Source organism: Eurytemora carolleeae, unplaced genomic scaffold (genome assembly GCF_000591075.1).
Source record: "Eurytemora carolleeae unplaced genomic scaffold, Eaff_2.0 scaffold2352, whole genome shotgun sequence".
Classification (NCBI taxonomy): Eukaryota; Metazoa; Arthropoda; class Copepoda; order Calanoida; family Temoridae; genus Eurytemora; species Eurytemora carolleeae.
In genome coordinates this window covers 1-19,305 of record NW_019398237.1, presented here as the reverse complement: position 1 = coordinate 19,305, position 19,305 = coordinate 1, and the positions used below count along the sequence as shown (strand labels likewise).

Below are 19,305 nucleotides of genomic sequence, written 5' to 3'. Positions count from 1 at the left end.
TTATTAAACTTGTTTAGATTGAAGGCTCAGAGAAATAAACGTTCGGAACCTTACTATCTTCCTTTTTTATTATGAAGAGCGTTGAGAGAAGGGGTCTTACGATCCGGTCCTGAGAAATACCACACGGTATATATATTAGATCTTTAGGGAAATCGCTAAGTAGCGAAACAAAGAGAAAATGTTCACAATTGAAATAGAAAATGGGCACGAAGGGTTCTGAAAGCCTAGTTTTATTTAAGATCTTAACATACTACATTGACGACAAGAAAAATTTTTTTCAAAGTTTTGCAAAGTAGCTTTTCTAAAGATTAAAAAAAGTAACATCTTTTTCCTCTTATTTTTTATGTTAATTAAAATACATTCAGTTTTTATACAGATCTTTGCAGTTAATGTAAAATGTATGACAATAATGAAGGATACAAAACAAGGTGAAGGCTGAAAGGTATGAAATGAAGCCATTATTTGATGGAGTTTGTAAATGCCAGAAATGAGTGGAAATTGCAAATAAAACCCAACTTAAACCAATAATTTAATATACATCATGATATTTTTCTAGAAGATGTTTATTAATATTAATTAATATTGGATAGGGATGATATTGAGAATGACAGTGGAGGAGAGGATTTGTCTGAAAAAAATGATGAATTCAATTCAGGAATAATGCAAAAGAAAAATCACTAAAAGTTGATCCAGAAGTAATATTTTTATATTTCAAGTTATATATGTTCGAAAATCCAGCGCCAGCAAATTTTTTATTAAAAACAAAATCAAAAATATTATGAAATATTACCTGTATACGATTACGAATGCATCAAAAAAATAATCGATGCCTATTGTTTGTAATATCTGAATGATTTGTATGGAATTAAATTAATTTTAATTTTTTACGATTCGAGTTGAATGTTGCAACTTTCTGAATTTGTATGGAGTATGGACGCTACGTTCTTCAGTATAAGTAGTTTTTAACAATTTTCTCTTTATAGACGCAGCAAATATAAATAAGATTAATAGCGATCAAAAGCGCTTACTTTTCGCTGTAAGCCTATACCCCCTTTTATTTTTCGCGAACACTCCTTTTAAAGGTTACATTTGGGGGACAATAACTATTTAAAATAAGCAAGCAGGTATATAACATCCTAGTGCAAGACAAAATAATAATAATAATAAATAATAATAATAAAAATAATATTTAGAAATGCGTTTTTATTTAAATAAGATTGCTTGCTGGCGCTGCTTCTTACAAAAATTAATGATTTCAATGACATTTTTCTCCAGGTTTTCTGATGAAAAGACTTTATTCATTGCGACTTTAATAGATATTATTATTACTATTTTAATTTTGTGACTAAAATATGTATTGATGCAGTTTAAGCATTAATCCATTTAACTGCAGAAGCAGATGAAGATGAGGTGGTAGATGTAGAAACAGGAAAACAGCCAGATCATTTCTTCAATACTGGTATTTACAATCAGCGGAACAACAAGGGGAAACAGGAGAAATCAAATGAAGAGGTCAGTATTAATATTTGTTATAAAACAACATTTCAAATAATAATTTTAAATTGTTTTTTTTTCTCATTTCACATAATTTTGTAATAAAAAAATTTTTACAGACTCTCTAAAACTCTTAATTTAGAATAGTTTTTAAGATATTAGAATACATGTAATAAATACAGTTGAACATCCATAAATGAATTACGTTGTATGTTGTCTGTTAATCTAACTGCGTTAATCATAAACTACGCGAAACTTGTAATGCGACTAGACTAGCTACAAATTGTGATTAGCTTAACTATGATGATATATATCTGTGCAACTCGTGTAAATATGTATATTAACTTTACATATGACATAGATGTGTAAATACACATTATTTGGTAGAGACTCTGCTTTGATTACGGTGATAGAGTAATTTGGTACTCGTTGAAACATTTGAGCTGAGATCATGCCCATTGGTTTGGCATTGATTTATTAAGAGCTTGTATCCGTGTTGACATTGATAGCTGGTCCTCATTAAAATATATGAGCTGAGATCCCGCCCATTGGTTCGGCATCGATTTATTAAGAGCTTGTGTGCGAGTTGACATTGATAGCTAGTCCTCGTTGAAACAGATGAGCTGAGATTGTGCCCATTGGTTCGACATTGATTTATTAAGAGCTTGTACCCGTGTTGACATTTATAGCTGACAAGTTGTGTCTGGATTCATACAGTTATGGATGAAGCTTTAAGAGTACGTCATTTACTACTTAAAGAACAGAATGATAGGAATTGCTAATAAATTTTAATAACTTGCAATTCGAAAGAAATTAATGAATTTTGTAACGCAAACGAAAAAAAACCTTGACTCAGAACGTAGACAAAACTTAGAATAAATTTTAATGTGTATCGGGGACCGAAATTAATGAATTTTCGGGGTAAAAGATCCAGGTAAAATTCATTAAATTAGATCCCTGGACTCTTAAAAAAAATATTATTATTTTAGGTTAGATCCTCGGATAGTAGTAGTGAGGAGGCTCTGAGAAACTGTCATGGGGTCATTACGGTTCATGAGTTTTTACCCCATAAACAGGTAACTGTACACTTTAAAGGGTCTAATAATGAGCCTTCACGACCTTCTCAGCCTTCTCAGCCTTCTCAGCCTTCTCAACCTTCTCAGTCTTCTCAACCTTTTAACCTTCTCAACCTACTCAACCTTCTCAGCCTTCTCAACCTTCTCACCCTTCTCAGTCTTCTCAACCTTTTAACCTTCTCAACCTACTCAACCTTCTCAGCCTTCTCAACCTTCTCACCCTTCTCATAAGATGATTTATCTAATATAATGGAATGGTATCCTACATTAATAATACATTATTACAGTGTGAATCCACATAAGATGATTTATCTAATATAATGGAATGGTATCCTACGTTAATAATACATTATTACAGTGTGAAGCCACAGAAGATGATTTATCTAATAAAATGGAATGGTACCCTACATTAATAATACATTATTACAGTGTGAATCCACAGAAGATGATTTATCTAATATAATGGAATGGTATCCTACATTAATAATACATTATTACCAGTGCTTAGGATCCGGATCCGGATCCGCTGGATCCGCATTATTTTGGCTCTCTGGATCCATTTTTTCTAATATAATATAATATAGATAATTTATCTAATATAATGGAATGGTATCCCTTCAATAATAATACATTATTACAGTGTGAATCCACAGAAGATGATTTATCTAATATAATGGAATGGTATCCTACATTAATAATACATTATTACAGTGTGAATCCACAGAAGATGATTTATCTAATATAATGGAATGGTATCCCTTCAATATTAATACATCTGCCCAAGACATTCAAATAAATGCTACAGGTCACATAGTTATATCTTCTATAAAGTAGTAATCTCTGCTTATCTGTTTATTTTATGTTTAATCATAACTAATGATCCCTGGAACGATTTGCTTCAAATTTTAATTTTGGAATTCGGTAGAACCACGGGAATATTCTTGGCTAAATTGTTTTCTCTTTTGTAGATAAAAGCTTAGTTTCCATGCAAAGCTCGGTTTCCAAACCAGTTTTAACATAATATGACCCTTATGCATTGAAACCTAAGTAAAGTGACAGATTACTTGCTTTAGATAATGTACTTTCCTGATCCTGAGCCCGCGATTTAAAAAATTCGGGAAAATACGGCTCGGGTCTAAGTTGGCTTGCCTTATTTACGGCTTGAGCTTTCGGATTCAAGCTGCATCTTATTTTCAACAGAGTTAAAAAAAACCGGTTTAATTTTCTATTTGGCGGATTTTCATGTTAGGAATTACCGCATTCCGGGTTTTTATGTGAACAAGACTCAACATTGAGCCTGATTCTCCACTAAACAAAACAAGGTCGGTTTTATTTTCATTTCCTTAAGTCGAGTCGAAGATCTTAAAGCTGTCAATTACGTGACACAAGCTGTCGTCAGAGTTGGGCCGAAGATTGGGTCTTAAAGTCGGGTTTAAGGAATTACGGCTCTAGCCGAAGTTTTTAAATCGCGGGCTCTGGGTCTCTTTGCAACCAGAGGCCGAATTTAAAGAATTTGAGCTGCGGCTGAAATTTGAGACACGGCTTAAATATGGTTGATTCCACTTAAATTTGTATATTCAATGTTTCAAGATTTAAGGCGGTGCTCAATTGAAACCGTTTTTTTGCGGATTTAAGACGCGGCGGAAATTCATTAAATTCGGATGGTGTAAACTCACTGTATAACTCACTGCTTACTTGTTAATACTTGACCTGGGCAGCTTTTAAGATTGAAATAAAAATCATATACGTCATCAGAATGCAGTCGCAGATATGCAGGATTAGACACATGATATGTTACTTTTTACTAAACTAATTCGAGCATTTTTTTAGGATTCTACTACTTTATCTTTAGCAATGAAAATGAGATGACTGATAACATAGTTGTAGCAGACATTGAGCTACATAAAACAAGATTTAATACCTCTAGAAGGTAATATATAATATATATAGATGTAGTAGATATTGAGATATATAAAACAAGATTTAATACCTCTAGAAGGTAATATTTACAGATGTAGCAGATATTGAGATATATAAAACAAGATTTAATACCTCTAGAAGGTAATATTTACAGATGTAGCAGATATTGANTGATATATATAAAACAAGATTTAATACCTCTAGAAGGTAATATATATAGATGTAGCAGATATTGAGATACATAAAACAAGATTTAATACCTCTAGAAGGTAATATATAATATATATAGTTGTAGCAGACATTGAGCTACATAAAACAAGATTTAATACCTCTAGAAGGTAATATATACAGATGTAGCAGATATTGAGATACATAATACAAGATTTAATACCTCTAGAAGATAATATATAATATATATAGTTGTAGCAGACATTGAGCTACATAAAACAAGATTTAATACCTCTAGAAGGTAATGTATACAGATGTAGCAGATATTGAGATATATAAAACAATATTTAATACCTCTAGAAGGTAATATATAATATTTATAGTTGTAGCAGACATTGAGCTACATAAAACAAAATGTAATACCTCTAGAAGGTTATATATAATACATATAGATGTAGCAGATATTAATATATATAACACAAGATTTAATACTACCGAAGATACAGTGAGAGCCAGAAACAGTGGAATTATCGTAATGTTCTTTTTTTAAATCATAGAAGAATTTTTGCGGCAAACCATTTCTAAATTTCAACACTTTAGAAATATATAACAATTGCAAATAACAAAATACTAAGCGATATCTATATATAAAGTAGTAATTGAGAACATTTGGTTTGCAGGCAATCACGGGCAGCCGTAGTACATTTGAATTTCCGAGCCGGGTCAACCTTTCCGGTCCCAGTTTGTACTATATCGCCCGTACATTGGGTAAATAAAGCAGACAGTAAAATAGGACTAGCCGGTGCAACAAGGTTGACGCGGTCAAACTTTAGGTTAAATTTACTTTTACTTAAGGGTCAGAGGTGCGGGCAATGTTTATGAATAAAGTAAAAGAAAAAACAAAGGCGATATATATTTCACAGTTTTCTGGTTCTAACTGTAAAATATTAAATGTTAAACCAAGTCTCTGCATTTTAACTATTCGATAAGAAATTATGATTGCGCTAGATTTTTACAAAATATACACACAACATTTTGGCATTAAAAGAATGAGTTATGGAGGAAAGATTAGTTATGAACTTGTGTTTACATTTTAGCATTGATCGGTGTGAGGATTCAACACATTGTGAACTTCATCTAGAGTTTTACAGTAATCAACATGTGCTTATAGAGGTAATAATGTGTTTAATCTAAATCAAATCAATTTAGACATAAAACGAATAAAGATTAAACTTTTTTTGGTTATTAACTCTCATTTTTCCTTTGGTTTGGAGTACATTTATTTATTTTAAATTTTCATTTATTTTTAGACAAAAGTTAACAAATATTAATAAGTTTAGAGGGCCGTGGGAGCTTAACATGAACCTCCGGGATATAATAACTTGACTAGGGGGAATAAAATAACAAAGTTGAATAGCAGATTTCTGATAAAGTTAAAGGAAGGGCTAAGTGTGAATCTCCGGGTTATAATATCTTCACTAGGGGTTAAAATAATAATGTTTAATGTTAGGTCCCTGATATAGTAGAGGGAGGAGCGGAATGTGAATCTCCGGGTTATAATATCTTTGCTAGGGGTTAAAATAATAATGTTTAATGTTAAGTCCCTGATATAGTAGAGGGAGGAGCGGAATGTGAATCTCTAGGATATAATATCTTCACTAGGGGTTAAAATAATAATGTTTAATGTTAGGTCCCTGATATAGTAGAGGGAGGAGCTGAATGTGAATCTCTAGGATATAATAACTTCGCTCAATGCAATTATGTTGTAAGGGCTGAAAGTATTTGTCATCCCAGGTACTAAAAACAGTAAAAAAAGCTTGAACTTAAATCTCAGGATCAATCCTTGATCTCCAGCTTGTGAATTAATTTGATTCCTCTCCCATATTCTGTCATGATCGTAAATTGGGAGTGGGTAAAAAACGGCCAAAAACAAAACGCCCACTATCAAAACGCCACATAACAAAACGGCCAAAAACAAAACGCCCAATAACAAAACGGCCAAAAACAAAACGCCACATAAAAAAACGCCCAAATTCTGAAAACTTTAAAAATCCTAAAAAGACGGGGAAAAATATAATTTGGGACTTGAAAGGTGTTTGTATTATTTCAGGGTTAGGTTAGGTTAAAACAGTTTCATTGTAGTAATATTTTTCTTAAAAGTTTGACATGCCAATGTATAGTAATTTCTTCAGTGCTCAGCTATTGCAGTTAGGGTTTCCAGTCGTAATTACGTTACGCGTAACACTTTCTTTCACTTACGCAGGAGCATTACGCGTAATTACGCGTTTATTACGTTTACGAAAGAAAGTCTAGTTTTGCGTAATTAAGGCGTAATTTCGCGAAATGGATATTTCCCCATTACGCGTAATCCTGCGAAATTACACGAAATGAAAATTATTACGCGTAACTGCACGTAATTACGCGTAAGAGAATAATCTATTACGTTGGAAACCCTAATTGCAGTAGACAAGAAAAAATATTTTTAGAATTGCCAAATTGAAGTGAATATATTTATTTTAATAACTCTTAAAGACGTAGATTGGACACTGAAGGCGCTAAATGATGCAATTGTCATCTTTTTGAAATGAAAGTTTAAATGAACTGCATTTAAACTTCTAGGCGCAGCGTGGTTTAGAAAACTAACTTTGAGGAACTTAAACAGAGAAAGTTGCGAATTTTTTGAAAAAAATGGAACAATACTGTATTTATTTTTTCCCATAAAATGTAGACTTTTTGTAACATTGGACGTTTTTTAACATTGGGCGTTTTGTAACCACTCCCGTAAATTGGAGGGTCAAGGACTTATTTCTCAAATTCAAAAGTTATCATCACGGCATGGATCCTAAATATCGAGTTCAAGCATTTTAAATTTTGCGGAATTTCACATCAAATTGTTCTGACTTTAAGCTTCCATCTTTCCATATTAACATTTTTCTTTTAAACGTTTAATTTTCAATAATTTTTCCCTCGGTCACAATTATGGATAAACCTATTGAACCTACAGGTTTTCCACTTTTTTTGTGGTGAATTCTGGCAATTCAGAAAAATCTATATCTTTTAATTCTGACCAGTCATGCATACATGGACAAAAAGCCTTTAGTTTAAACATAAAATTTGGGTATCAAAATACGAGAGAAAAATCTGGCCCTTTAACCATTTTGGACAATGTGTTAAAACTATAATTTTTTAATAATAAAATGTTATTTTTTATTATTTTCAGAGGAACAGTTTATATGGTGTTTCTTCTACTTGTTCCAGTAATAATTCTTTTATTTGCTTATATTTAAATATTAAAATATTTTTAACATTTCGTTCTAGTTTTTTTCAAGATTCCTTCAGAGAAATCAGTTTACTCACTTTATTTTTAGAAAAGATCTATTTAATTTAATTTTGAAAGAAAACGAGGTCTGTTAAAAAATTGCAAATATTTCTTATAGAATCTCTTTATATAAAGCTTTCAGTTTGTATAAAATATTTTCGTATATTTCTACTCTCTACTGTGATATATTATGTTCTATCTGTATAAATCTTTTCAATACAGTATATTTCGCATTTAGTTTTTACAAACTTTTTCCAATATTATATCATTTATAAACAAAACTATTAAAATAAATATACAACAAAGGTTATTCACGACATTCCTTAAACTTTCTAGACAAATGCTACGCTACAATTTTTTTGATAAAAATGTTAAATGGTATTTTAATATCAAATAACAAAAATGGTTTATAAAATCCGACGATTATTAAGATAATTTATTTAATATTATCACTTAAAAAATAAACTGCAAATTTAGCTTCAAGCAAAAGATTGATAAATCTAAGATCGACTAAATATTGTGGTTACAGATAAATTAGTATTCATACTCAATAACTATATCCTCATCATCATCATTATCTTCATGATCAGTTTCATAAAAAAGGTCCTCTTCCTCTTCCTCGGCATAATCTTCACTAAATACAGTCGTCGTCGTATATATCAATACAATGAAGACGACTTTCTGTTTAATTTTTGATTTCTCTATCAATCTTCTAAATAGCAGATACACATAAAGAAAGAGAAGTTGTCAATTAACACTTGACAGCGTCTCTTTGTTTACTTGTAAACTTGTAATTTGAAAAATGCTTGTTAGGGATCAAAGCATTATTATTAAAAGTCGTCTTTATTGTATTGATATAAAAGCAGACGCTTGTTAGGGATCAAAGCATTATTATTATAAGTCGTCTTTATTGTATTGATATAAAAGCAGACGCTTGTTAGGGATCAAAGCATTATTATTAAAAGTCGTCTTTATTGTATTGATATAAAAGCGGACCTCTGTAGTTTAAGACAGCGCTTAGGATCTAGACCTGTTGGATCCCCAAGATCCGGATCCTCAAATATACGGATCCAGAATAAAATATCAACAAAAACCTGCTCAAAATACTTTTGCACTGAAATCACAAATCTCAATTGTTAACTAATGATAGATTATTCATAGCTTTCTAATATCTGAATGGTTCATATAGTTTCAGCAAAAAATAAGATACAAAGGAAGAATAAACTTCGGGCATTTCTTTTTTTGTCAAAAACACGATCCAATCCGATTTTGAATCCGTTTCCATTTTTCAGGTTGGATCCATGACTTGGATCCGCATCAAAATGAAATAGAATCCTAAGCACCGTTAATTCATAAACGTATAGAACTAAAGGATAAAATATCACAGCCAATTTTCTACTTGTTTTCTATTTACAAAATACTTTTTTTTTGGGGGGGGGCAGTTTTTTTTTTTTGGGGGGGGGAAGACAGTTTTCCACCCTGTTTCACCTGTCGATATCCTCATAGAAAAGAACATCTCTATCCGTGGATGTTTTATTCCTGTTTTCCATCAGTAGTTCATGTTTTCTATCATAGCAGTAATCCTCCTTAACAAGAACAAATTTATTCTCAAGTGACTTAACAATTTTTCAGAGGGCTGTAATTAGAAGCTTGAAATACCTAGAAGTAGAGATAGGCATCGTTTTCTGGAATGAACGAAATTTTTGAGAATGTATGACATTTTTCGTAAAAAAGGGTGTCGTTGACGAAGGAAATGGAACATTCAGAGAAATGAAAAAAATCCTCGTTTTTTTTAACAAAAAAACCGCCGATAGTTTTTTACTTACGAACGGTTTTTTCAAACAAATTTTTGAAAAACTATAGCTTTTTTAACTGAACGAACGATTTTATTGATCGAACAATTTTGCAGAACGAACGATTTAACTCAACGGTTGTTCAGTGAGAAAACAAGCGAAATATATATATAATATGAACGATAATTTTGAGAACGTACGAAATCAATTTTTTTGAACGATTAAAATAACTAACGAAATGAAGAACGATGAAGGATAAAGGAATGAAACGAAAGAAGTCGAACGTGTCCATCTCGACCTAGAAGCTAGATATTAACCTGTAAAAAGCTTGAAATATTTGAAGTCTGAACTACAGCTGTTGCCATGCCTGATGTAGGATACAGCATTGGACAACCTTCTCTCCATTCATCTAGATCCTTGATAAAAATACAATATTTAGCTCAGGTTCCCAGCTTTGCAAGGTAACTAGGTTTTCCCTATACAAGTCAACCCACTCAATTTAGATTTTTTAAAACAAAGCTATAGTAATATTTCCGTGGTTCATACCGAGTTCTCCGATCAAAATTTGAGGCAAATATAGGTCAAGGGATTCCTGAGTTATGATAAGCTTAAAAAGTAAACGTATTTTGCAGGAAGACAAAACGAGTGTGGAAAGGAAGCCATTACGGGTGCCTTTCCTCCCTCAAGGTGTAAATTTTACTTGTGTGTTTATTTGTGAAAATCCTTACAAGGAGGAATATAATTTTAGCGGAGAGTATTGAACTCTGTGCTAGTTCTGGTCTCCTGTTAGAGGAGCAGATTACTGGATAATTCTGGTATTTCTCAATGTTTGAGGGGAGAGTTTACAGACTCTGTTCCTGTTCTAAATTCCTGTCGGAAAGGGCGTCAAAAAATGCGCCTCGCATGTTCTGCCCGGTGGTAATGGATGGGGCATAAAAGTAACTTTTAGAGAAAAAGTTACTTTGGATTGGAGATATATATACAGGGGGGCCCACAAATGATGAGAATTTAGAGACGATTGTACACAATTAATTCAGTCGTTTTTTCCTAAACATTGATGGTTTCCTGCAGATTAAACTTGCTATTTATTTTATTCTTAACCAGATCCTTTATACAAATTAAACAAAAGAAAATATAAATATATATGTAAATAATAAGGTAAAAAATTTACATTTTTTAGTATATACATATATATAGTATATATAGTATATAGTATATAGTATATATATATATATATATATATACATACTAGGCTTCAAGTCACGCCCATCTGCTATTTCATTGTGAACATTGAAAACAATAAAAAAAAATATCTCGTATTTTATAAAAAGTAATAGTAAATTTTCTAAATTTAATTAAAATCAAATTTTGTTGGAGGCTAATTTTTGCTAAAGATCATTCATAAACCTTTCCTTGAGTCATATAAGGTCACACACAAAATTTGGGCCCGATCGGTTCAGCCGTTTTGACATTTATTAGACACAAGCAGACAAAGAAAGAAACGAACAAACCCCAGACAATCAAAGTGTATATATATATAACTCCTAGCTTGTTCCTTAATCCCAGCAGTAGAGTACAAATTCTCCAGCCGGCTTCATAACAAATATAATAAATAAATATAAGCTGGAGGGAGATACAGCCGGCTTCATAACAAATATTTAAAGGGAGTGACCGGCTATGTAAGGTAGTTGAACTGAGTATACAGTGTTGTGGAAAGCTTCTTTAGGATTCATTTGAGACATATAAAACTGTTTAAAGATCTGTAAACCCTGAGTTTGAGCGCGCAAGTTCGACACTAAAAACTCCTACTTTGGGGGTGGATACGTTTTCAGAATTAGTTTTTTTAAATTATTAAATAACGACCAAAGGAACTGAGTCTTTGCCACAAACTCTTAATTTTCTAACCTTTATACCTTTGCAACCCAATGTAGTAGACCTTTGATATTTCAAACTATGAATTCTGTTAGATCAAATAATCTAAGTTTAAAAATCACAGGTTTATAATATAAAATCAGATTGCAAAGATATGGGGATTAAAATTTTTTAGTGTTGGCAATAATTCGATTTTTGGAAAAACCCCAGGCAAATAATATATGTCTCACTACATACAGGAGTTAGTCCGGGGGGGGGGGCGCTAATGTAATAATTCACTTACCGGATGATATATCTCAATGGTTCGTGTGACATGATTCCCGTCATATCCACCAAACACTATAATCTTCCCTTCTACTACACCAACACCAAAATTACTCCGAGAACATAGCATTGGTGACATCAGCTCCCATCTTTAGTAATAAAAGGTACATTTGTCTTAAAAAATATTAACCCCCCCCCCCCGCCTCCTGGCATTTGTTTCTCCCAAAATGTAAAAAAGGTCTGTATTACCCTAAAATTAAACATTTTTGAGATTTTTTTTTTAAACACTGAATGATAAAAATTAAATAAAAATAAATTATTTTATTATTAATCCCAATGTCATTGCAACCTGATGACGTGTCAATCTTTGATATTTCCAACATATGAATACTAGATCTACCAGAATTCATATATCGAAATATCAAGAGTTTACGACGTATATTTAAAACAATACAGAACACTAGATGTCGTCTTTTCAAGATTTAAGGGTTTTAAGTAAGTAGGTATAAAACGCACAATAACAAAACGGCAAAAAACAAAACGTCCAGTGCAACAAATCGCCAAATTTTTGTTGCATTGGGCGTTATGTAATTGGGCGTTTTGTTGCATTGCTTGGGCGTTTTGTTTCATTTGGCGTTTTGTAATTGGACGTTTTGTTTTGGGTGCTTCGTAACATTGGGCGTTTTAAGGGTGAACGAAAAAACCCTAAATCTTGAAAAGACGACATCTAGTGTTCTATCTGTATTGTTATTAATCTATGGTTGAAGAAAGCATGTTATGAAGCTATATAGGGATTAAAAAATAAGAATATTCTGTGAGCGTTTTATCTAAATACCTAATTTGAATTATACAAAAACCTGTTATTCAGCGGAGAATATCTTTCAACAGAGGACAGTCTTTCTCCACCATCATTCCCACCCAGAGCATATATTCTCCCACCTAGTTCTACACAGGATACTCCAGTTCTAAACATATATTCAGTGTTTGATCCAGCAAACTGTCTCTTTTGATCACAATTTTATCAATTATACATAATTTTTTCTCTTTTTTCTCTTATACTTTACGGCGGATGCATTTTAAATGAAAACATACTAAATGTCAATAATTATTGTTGGATTATCGATTGAAAACGTAATTGAAATCGAATTGAAGAAAACGCAATGCATCTAATCCTGATTAGACCACGGAATGCTATGTACAACGTGCATTGTCATTGTTATCTTGCCATGCTACATTTGTTGCAAAAAGCGTACCAGGTGGTAGCCTGACTGGATAGTACAACGGACTTCATATACAGTACGTGTTGTGCCAGCACAGATCCATCCAACTATTGGACTGGAGTGCTGCAGTGTACACTTTCTAGAAATGAGGGACTTGACAAGTATTATTAGCTTGAAACATTAAGGATGCACATTAAGAATACATATTTAGCACTATAGAGAAGGAGAAGATAAAATTTAATCAACGGTACAACTTTGTGACTTTAAATCTCCTCTAATTTTAATTTTACGCAGAAGTATAAGAAAAGCAAATTTATGTGGTTGTATATTAGAAATTCATAAAATTTGTATTCTCCTCAATAGCTCTTCAATTCAAGGAGTTATATGAATGAGACCCTGTAATATGTCAATCTTACATACAATATACATTAGTTTGTCGTGTCAAGGTGCACATATTGAGAACGCACTATGAAGGATTTTTAAATGATTAAGTTCTCACCTTTTTATATTAAGTGGGGGTGCTGTACTCCATGCATTAGTGTTTGTATTGTAGACCTCTACACTTCGTAAACTAGTTTCTCCACTGAACCCTGTCCAGTGCTTGATTATATCCTTTGCTTGTGTTTGACCTTTCTTACAATCTTAATTGAATTCAAAGAAATGTTGACTTAATAATATTTTATACAATTTTTGTTACATAATATGAATGATAACTTTGAGAGAATCTCTTGAATCTTTGATTGTATTCGTTAAACTTTAATAGAATGCCATACACATTTTAATAATCTTAGAAATGTATGAAGTATTTTCTGAAGGCATAAACAACTGTTACCTTGATTTTAGAACTATCTAATGTTTTAATATGCAAAGAGAAAAACATTTTAAATATTTTACGGAAAAAAACTGAAATTATAATTTTTTTCTGAATTAAAAATGCAAGGCAGGAATTAATCATGTTTGAGAAAAAACTTGCAAATCTTTTTTCTTAACTTCTAGGGGGTCATCATTTTTGTTTTAAAATTACAAACTCTCCGTTAAAGAAAAGCAAATAATTTTTACAACATTTATGATTCAGAATAAAAGCATTCCTCCAATAACATATATCTTGTCATTAAGTACAGCTGTACCCGCATCTGACCTGTTAAAAAAAATTCATGGTAGATATACTTTTTAAACAATTAACCCCCCCCCCCCTCACTCCATCATCTGCTGGCAAGATTTCCAGATAATTAATTTACTTTTCCAGTAAAAGCATTGCATTTTCCCAATCTAGAGATAAAAAAAGAAAATTAACCCTATTAAAATGTATTATCAAAATATTTATTTGTACCTTGAATGTACCATGGGAGAAATATGTTTCCATTTCGGTTGATCATCTTTAAGTTTCAGTTGCTCACAGGAGTTTAGCCTTATCTGAACCCCTCCAATAGTAAGTTAGTTAAATATATGCTTCATAAAAGAAAAGCAGGGGCGTATATTTTGTGTTTTCAACAACGAGTGAAAAAAAATAACTGTATTTTTTAATAAAAAATAGCCTAGTATGGAAAGTCAAGTAAAAATGTATATCGTATATGCCATAAAAGAAAAAAAATCTCAAAAAGAAAAGATATTTTAGAAGATAGCATGATGATAATTTATCAATTATAAAAAATAAACATAAATGTGTTTTCAATACAGGGTTCCTCCCAGAACCAATTGGAGTCAGTCTGTCTAACCTTTTATATTAAAAATTTAAAAAATCTGAAAAGGAATTGAGTTTTTCCCACGAACGAACAAAGTATTTGTAACCTGACGGTGTACTCTTTTGAAAAGAGTACACCGTCAGGTTACAAAAGTCTTTTGATATGTCAAACATAAACTATTTCCGCTGGAGGATTTCATAGTTTAAATGTCAAAGGTCTACAAATTCAGGTTGCAAAGATAAAGGGATAACAAAATCAGAGTTTGAGGCAAAAACTGAGGTAATCATTGTCAAATCAGGGGGAAATTTTGCAATTTGGATCTAGCCCAATGTACCATAAGTTGAACGCCTGGTTCACTTTTAGTTTGGTTTGAACCGGTTCTAGGACTTTAATTAAGAAATGATCCTAAGATCAGTCCAAGTTAAATCTTTGTCGGAATTTCAGACTTCCAGCATTGACATTTCAAGTTAAAGATGGGACTTGGGAGGAACACTGCTATTATATCTAAATGATATAACTGTATAATTTTAAACCTGGATCAGGCTTGCCTCCTAGTGCATACAAAGTGTTGTTTACTACTGCAGATGTAACAAAATTTCGTTTCTCTAGCATTCCAGGATATGGTTCAACTCTCTTAGATCCAATATTAACTATAATTAACTATAATAGACATTTAAAGAGAAATTCAACATTTAAAAGGACTGTAAACGTAATGTTAAGTGATCTTCCATGCAAAGATAGCAATACCTGATTCACAATGGTACCCTTGAACTTTTTTTTTGGTCAATAATGTGGAAGATATTGATGTTTTCAAGGGTTTAAAAGTGAATAATTCTGAAAATTACAAAAAGTTTGCCTTCTGTAGAAATGCGCCAGTCACTTTTGTAGACAACCAACAATTGAAAATTTTAAAATGATAAACGTTTATACAGAATTTTAAAACGTTGTGAAATGGCCATTGCTATCTTTGAATGGAGGGTCATTTGAAATTACACTTTAACAATCAAGTTATATTATTATTTAAAAACAAGTCAATGAGAAAATACTTTGATAACCAAAAATACTTTTTCTAAAGTTAGATTTATTAAACCTTTTCTTAATATTTGATAGGAAGGACGCTCATTATTCATCCCTCATTTGTGCACTGTGCACTAAACAGTGTGCACTGTGCACTGTGCACTGTGCACTGTGCACTGTGCACACCCTTTGTAAAAATAATAAACTTTACTTAATTGGTCTATTGGTTTGGGAGTAAAATGTTGGCAGACACTGAACTCCAACCTTCGAGTGTGCGAAGTGGGGAAGACTTCACTGCCGCGCTTAATTAAAAGCATGATTAAGGGGGGATGACATTTGTAGATCGAGATTGAATCCTAGCCGCAGCGCTCGGCCCAGAAAGTGTCTTAACCTAACCTAACCCAAATAAATACTAATTTAATTGAAAATTGTTGAAAAAGTGGTCATGTACGAAAGTAAAATCTGCAGTGAAGTCTTCCCCACCTCGCCTAAAATGTTTTCACAACATACAAAAGAAAACCTTTAGAACATAGATTTTTGTACTTAGTGAAAATATGAAAATAATCTTTTCTAATTTTCTACATCCACTGGATGCATCCCAAAATCCTGAGGTTTAAAGGGACAGACCAGCTATGTAAGGTAGTTAAACTATTTATGCAGTGTTGTGAACAAATTCTTTAGCGTTTATTTGAGACATATAAAACGTTTCCACGATGTTTAATTAGTGAGTTTGAGTGCCTAGTCAACGTTCAAAATCATGAATTTGGGTGGGTACGTTTTCAGAATCGGCTTTTTTAAAATTATTAAATAACGAAGACGAAAAATAAAGTAAAAATTATACAGTAAACTAATTAGATGTTTAGGAACATATTTCTCAGAAATTTGTTAATTTATTCGCAGATTTCTACAAATTCTTAAAATGTCGTCTTTTCAATAAAAATTCCAGAAAATCTGAAGAAAATATTAGTTAATAATCAGAGATTATAGAAACTAATAATTGAATAAGATTACTTATTTTCGATGATAATATTAATCTTAATTTTCTCAACCTGTTCCTGAAGAACAAATTAGTTTTCTGTAGAATTTTGTTTATATTTTATGTCGTCGTTATTTAACCATTCTTAAAACATATCCTCCCAAAAGTACGATTTTTAACGTCGACTTTGTGCTAAAACTCGGGATTTACAGAACTTTATATATTTCTCAAACGAATCCTAAAGAATTTGTCCACAACACTGCATACTCAGTTTCACTACCTTACATAGCCGGCCTGTCCCTTTAAGAAGAATAACAAATTTATTTATATTTTTAATTTTAACTATAATTGAATATTTTTGTGAAATACCTGAGAAGCATAAATTGGAAAACTCTTGGGGTTGTTGATGGTTTGGTTGCATTACACCTCCAACCAAATATATCTTATCTAAATATTAATCTTTAGCATGTTTATTATCTATCACTTTAATTTCTTTGGACAATGAAATTCTTGAGTTTTCATTTGCTCTTTATTTCAAATTTATGTTTATTATTCAATAATGTGCTGGCTCATTAAGTCTATTAACTTTCACGAAAAAAATCTAAAAATTAGATATTTCTGCTAGGAAATATTAATATTCTACTAGTTACCCCTTTTCAAGTCAGAATTTTTGTGTGGATCAAGCATTGATCTCTATCTTAAGCAGATCTAAGGATTAAATTAATTCCTCTTTGATACCATATTGTATATAGTATATACCCTGCAAGGACCACTTTAATTGAAGGATCAAGCATTAAAGTGCCTACATTGGATATTAAGATCAATCGTCCAAAATTAACTACATCCATCTGTTTATATAAGTTACCTTTATGAACCTCTGCAGATGGATATGCAATACCAACAGGCAGAGAAAAATCTACTCGTCTCCATCTGTTGCTCCTGCAATAGATTCTTAATAGATTCTGGAACTTTAAAGTTTTATGAAATAAAATGAAACCTGATATCATAAACATCTATGGCAGAAGAAGGTGCTTGACCACTAAGGCCAAGTAAATATAACCATTAGAAATGAAAATTAAAAAACTATTTTTATAAAATAAATTGTAGTTCGTGATTTAAATAATTTGATAACAATTTCATGGAAACCCCTTATTTCTTCATTAAACTCAAGATTTCATTTCTCACATTTGAAGTAAAAATAAGAACATTAGAACATCATACAAATATGAGCAGGATAAACTAGTGAATATATATATAGCCAAAAATAAGAACAAAGATCCAGCCTGCACTGATACCGGGTCAACTTTGTGACCTTATATTCTTTCCTCACTAACTCACTTAGACAATGTACATGTTTAGGGCTACAACTATTGTGTAGCCCTAAACATGTACATTGTAAAAAACTATGAGCGCTAGATTTTAGCTTTAATTTTTAGCATCAATTGAAAAAAATTTCATCGATTTTGAGTGAGTGCTTGCAACCTTAGGATCAATTATTATTACTTATTTTTGCTACAAAAAAAAAACATTAACAGTATACATTTTAAGTAGTATATAAATGTGAGCAAAATGGTATTATTCCCTGAATCCACCAATAGAGAAGAGAATATGCTGTGGAACCCTAGAGTAGTCAGTTATTAATCAAGGTGCATAACAGAATTTATAGCATAAAATTTAGAATATTCTAGTCTTATGCAAATGGTGATTTCGGGTTACCAAGGCGATCTGTGTGAATCCGCATTAATATTTTCAAAAATATTAATGTTTAAGGCAAAACTAAATTTTAGGGTACTTGTTCCTAAGGCAAAATGTTCATCAAAAGAATAAACTAGAAAACATGGACCAAAGTTAATGAATAATAAAAAGTTGTTGAATTGGGTAGACATAGTTGAACCACTTTTCTTCAACTTGAACCTGCACACAAGAATATTGGTTCAATTACATCTATTTATCAAAATTTATCAGAGCTGGGATCTCTTCACTGGTGGATATCAGGATAAAGCATTGATCTTGATTTTTTGTTAATCTACAGCCATTAAGAAGCCAGGGAATTTTGTATCTAATCAATTAGATAATTAGAGAACAGAGATATTGTGAATGTCCAAGCAGATTCTGTGCAAAATACAAAGTGCCCACAGAGAATATTGACTTCAAGCAAGTGGGATTATGGGTATAAAACACAAAAGTTCCAAGCTCGGAAGTCAAAACTTAAGTGTTTTGATTCTTAGGATCAATCATTGGTCTGTTTATTATGCAGATCTACAAACTAATTAATTGATTGTTGTACCCAGTACAAATAACTTAAAATCAAAAATAAAATAAAATAAAATTGAATTTAATGACCTCTAATGACCTCTAATGACCTTTAATGACCTCCACAAATAGAAAATATTTCAACTATGGCTTAATGCATATCAAACGAAAGCTAGGAACCCAGGGAATAAAGTAGCAGCAACAAATCGAGTGTTTGACCTTCTAATGACCTCTTACGACCTCTAATGACC

At 31.8% G+C, this 19,305-nt stretch overlaps 2 protein-coding genes across 2 annotated transcripts; one reads left to right on the top strand and one right to left on the bottom strand.

Annotated features, from left to right (window-relative positions):
• Nucleotides 1–590: 590 nt before the first annotated feature.
• Nucleotides 591–7,968, top strand: LOC111717079 (uncharacterized; the record flags this gene model as incomplete). Its single annotated transcript, XM_023492593.1, is given in 8 exon segments — nt 591–655; nt 1,394–1,512; nt 2,484–2,570; nt 3,282–3,375; nt 4,401–4,500; nt 5,756–5,831; nt 6,349–6,452; nt 7,879–7,968. Coding segments are annotated over 5 exon segments (408 nt in total). The 3' UTR covers nt 7,946–7,968.
• Nucleotides 7,969–8,272: 304 nt separating this feature from the next.
• On the bottom strand, nt 8,273–18,418 carry LOC111717077 (kelch-like protein diablo). The gene is made up of 13 exons (XM_023492592.1): nt 18,384–18,418; nt 17,799–17,840; nt 17,667–17,740; nt 17,171–17,248; nt 15,342–15,458; nt 14,457–14,547; nt 14,215–14,264; nt 13,626–13,716; nt 12,764–12,871; nt 11,926–12,055; nt 10,088–10,186; nt 9,466–9,563; nt 8,273–8,611 (listed from the first exon to the last, which is right to left on the bottom strand). Exons 4-13 carry the CDS (start codon nt 17,220–17,222, stop codon nt 8,512–8,514), a joined length of 936 nt encoding a protein of 311 aa, XP_023348360.1. The 5' UTR covers nt 17,223–17,248; nt 17,667–17,740; nt 17,799–17,840; nt 18,384–18,418; the 3' UTR covers nt 8,273–8,511.
• Nucleotides 18,419–19,305: the final 887 nt, after the last annotated feature.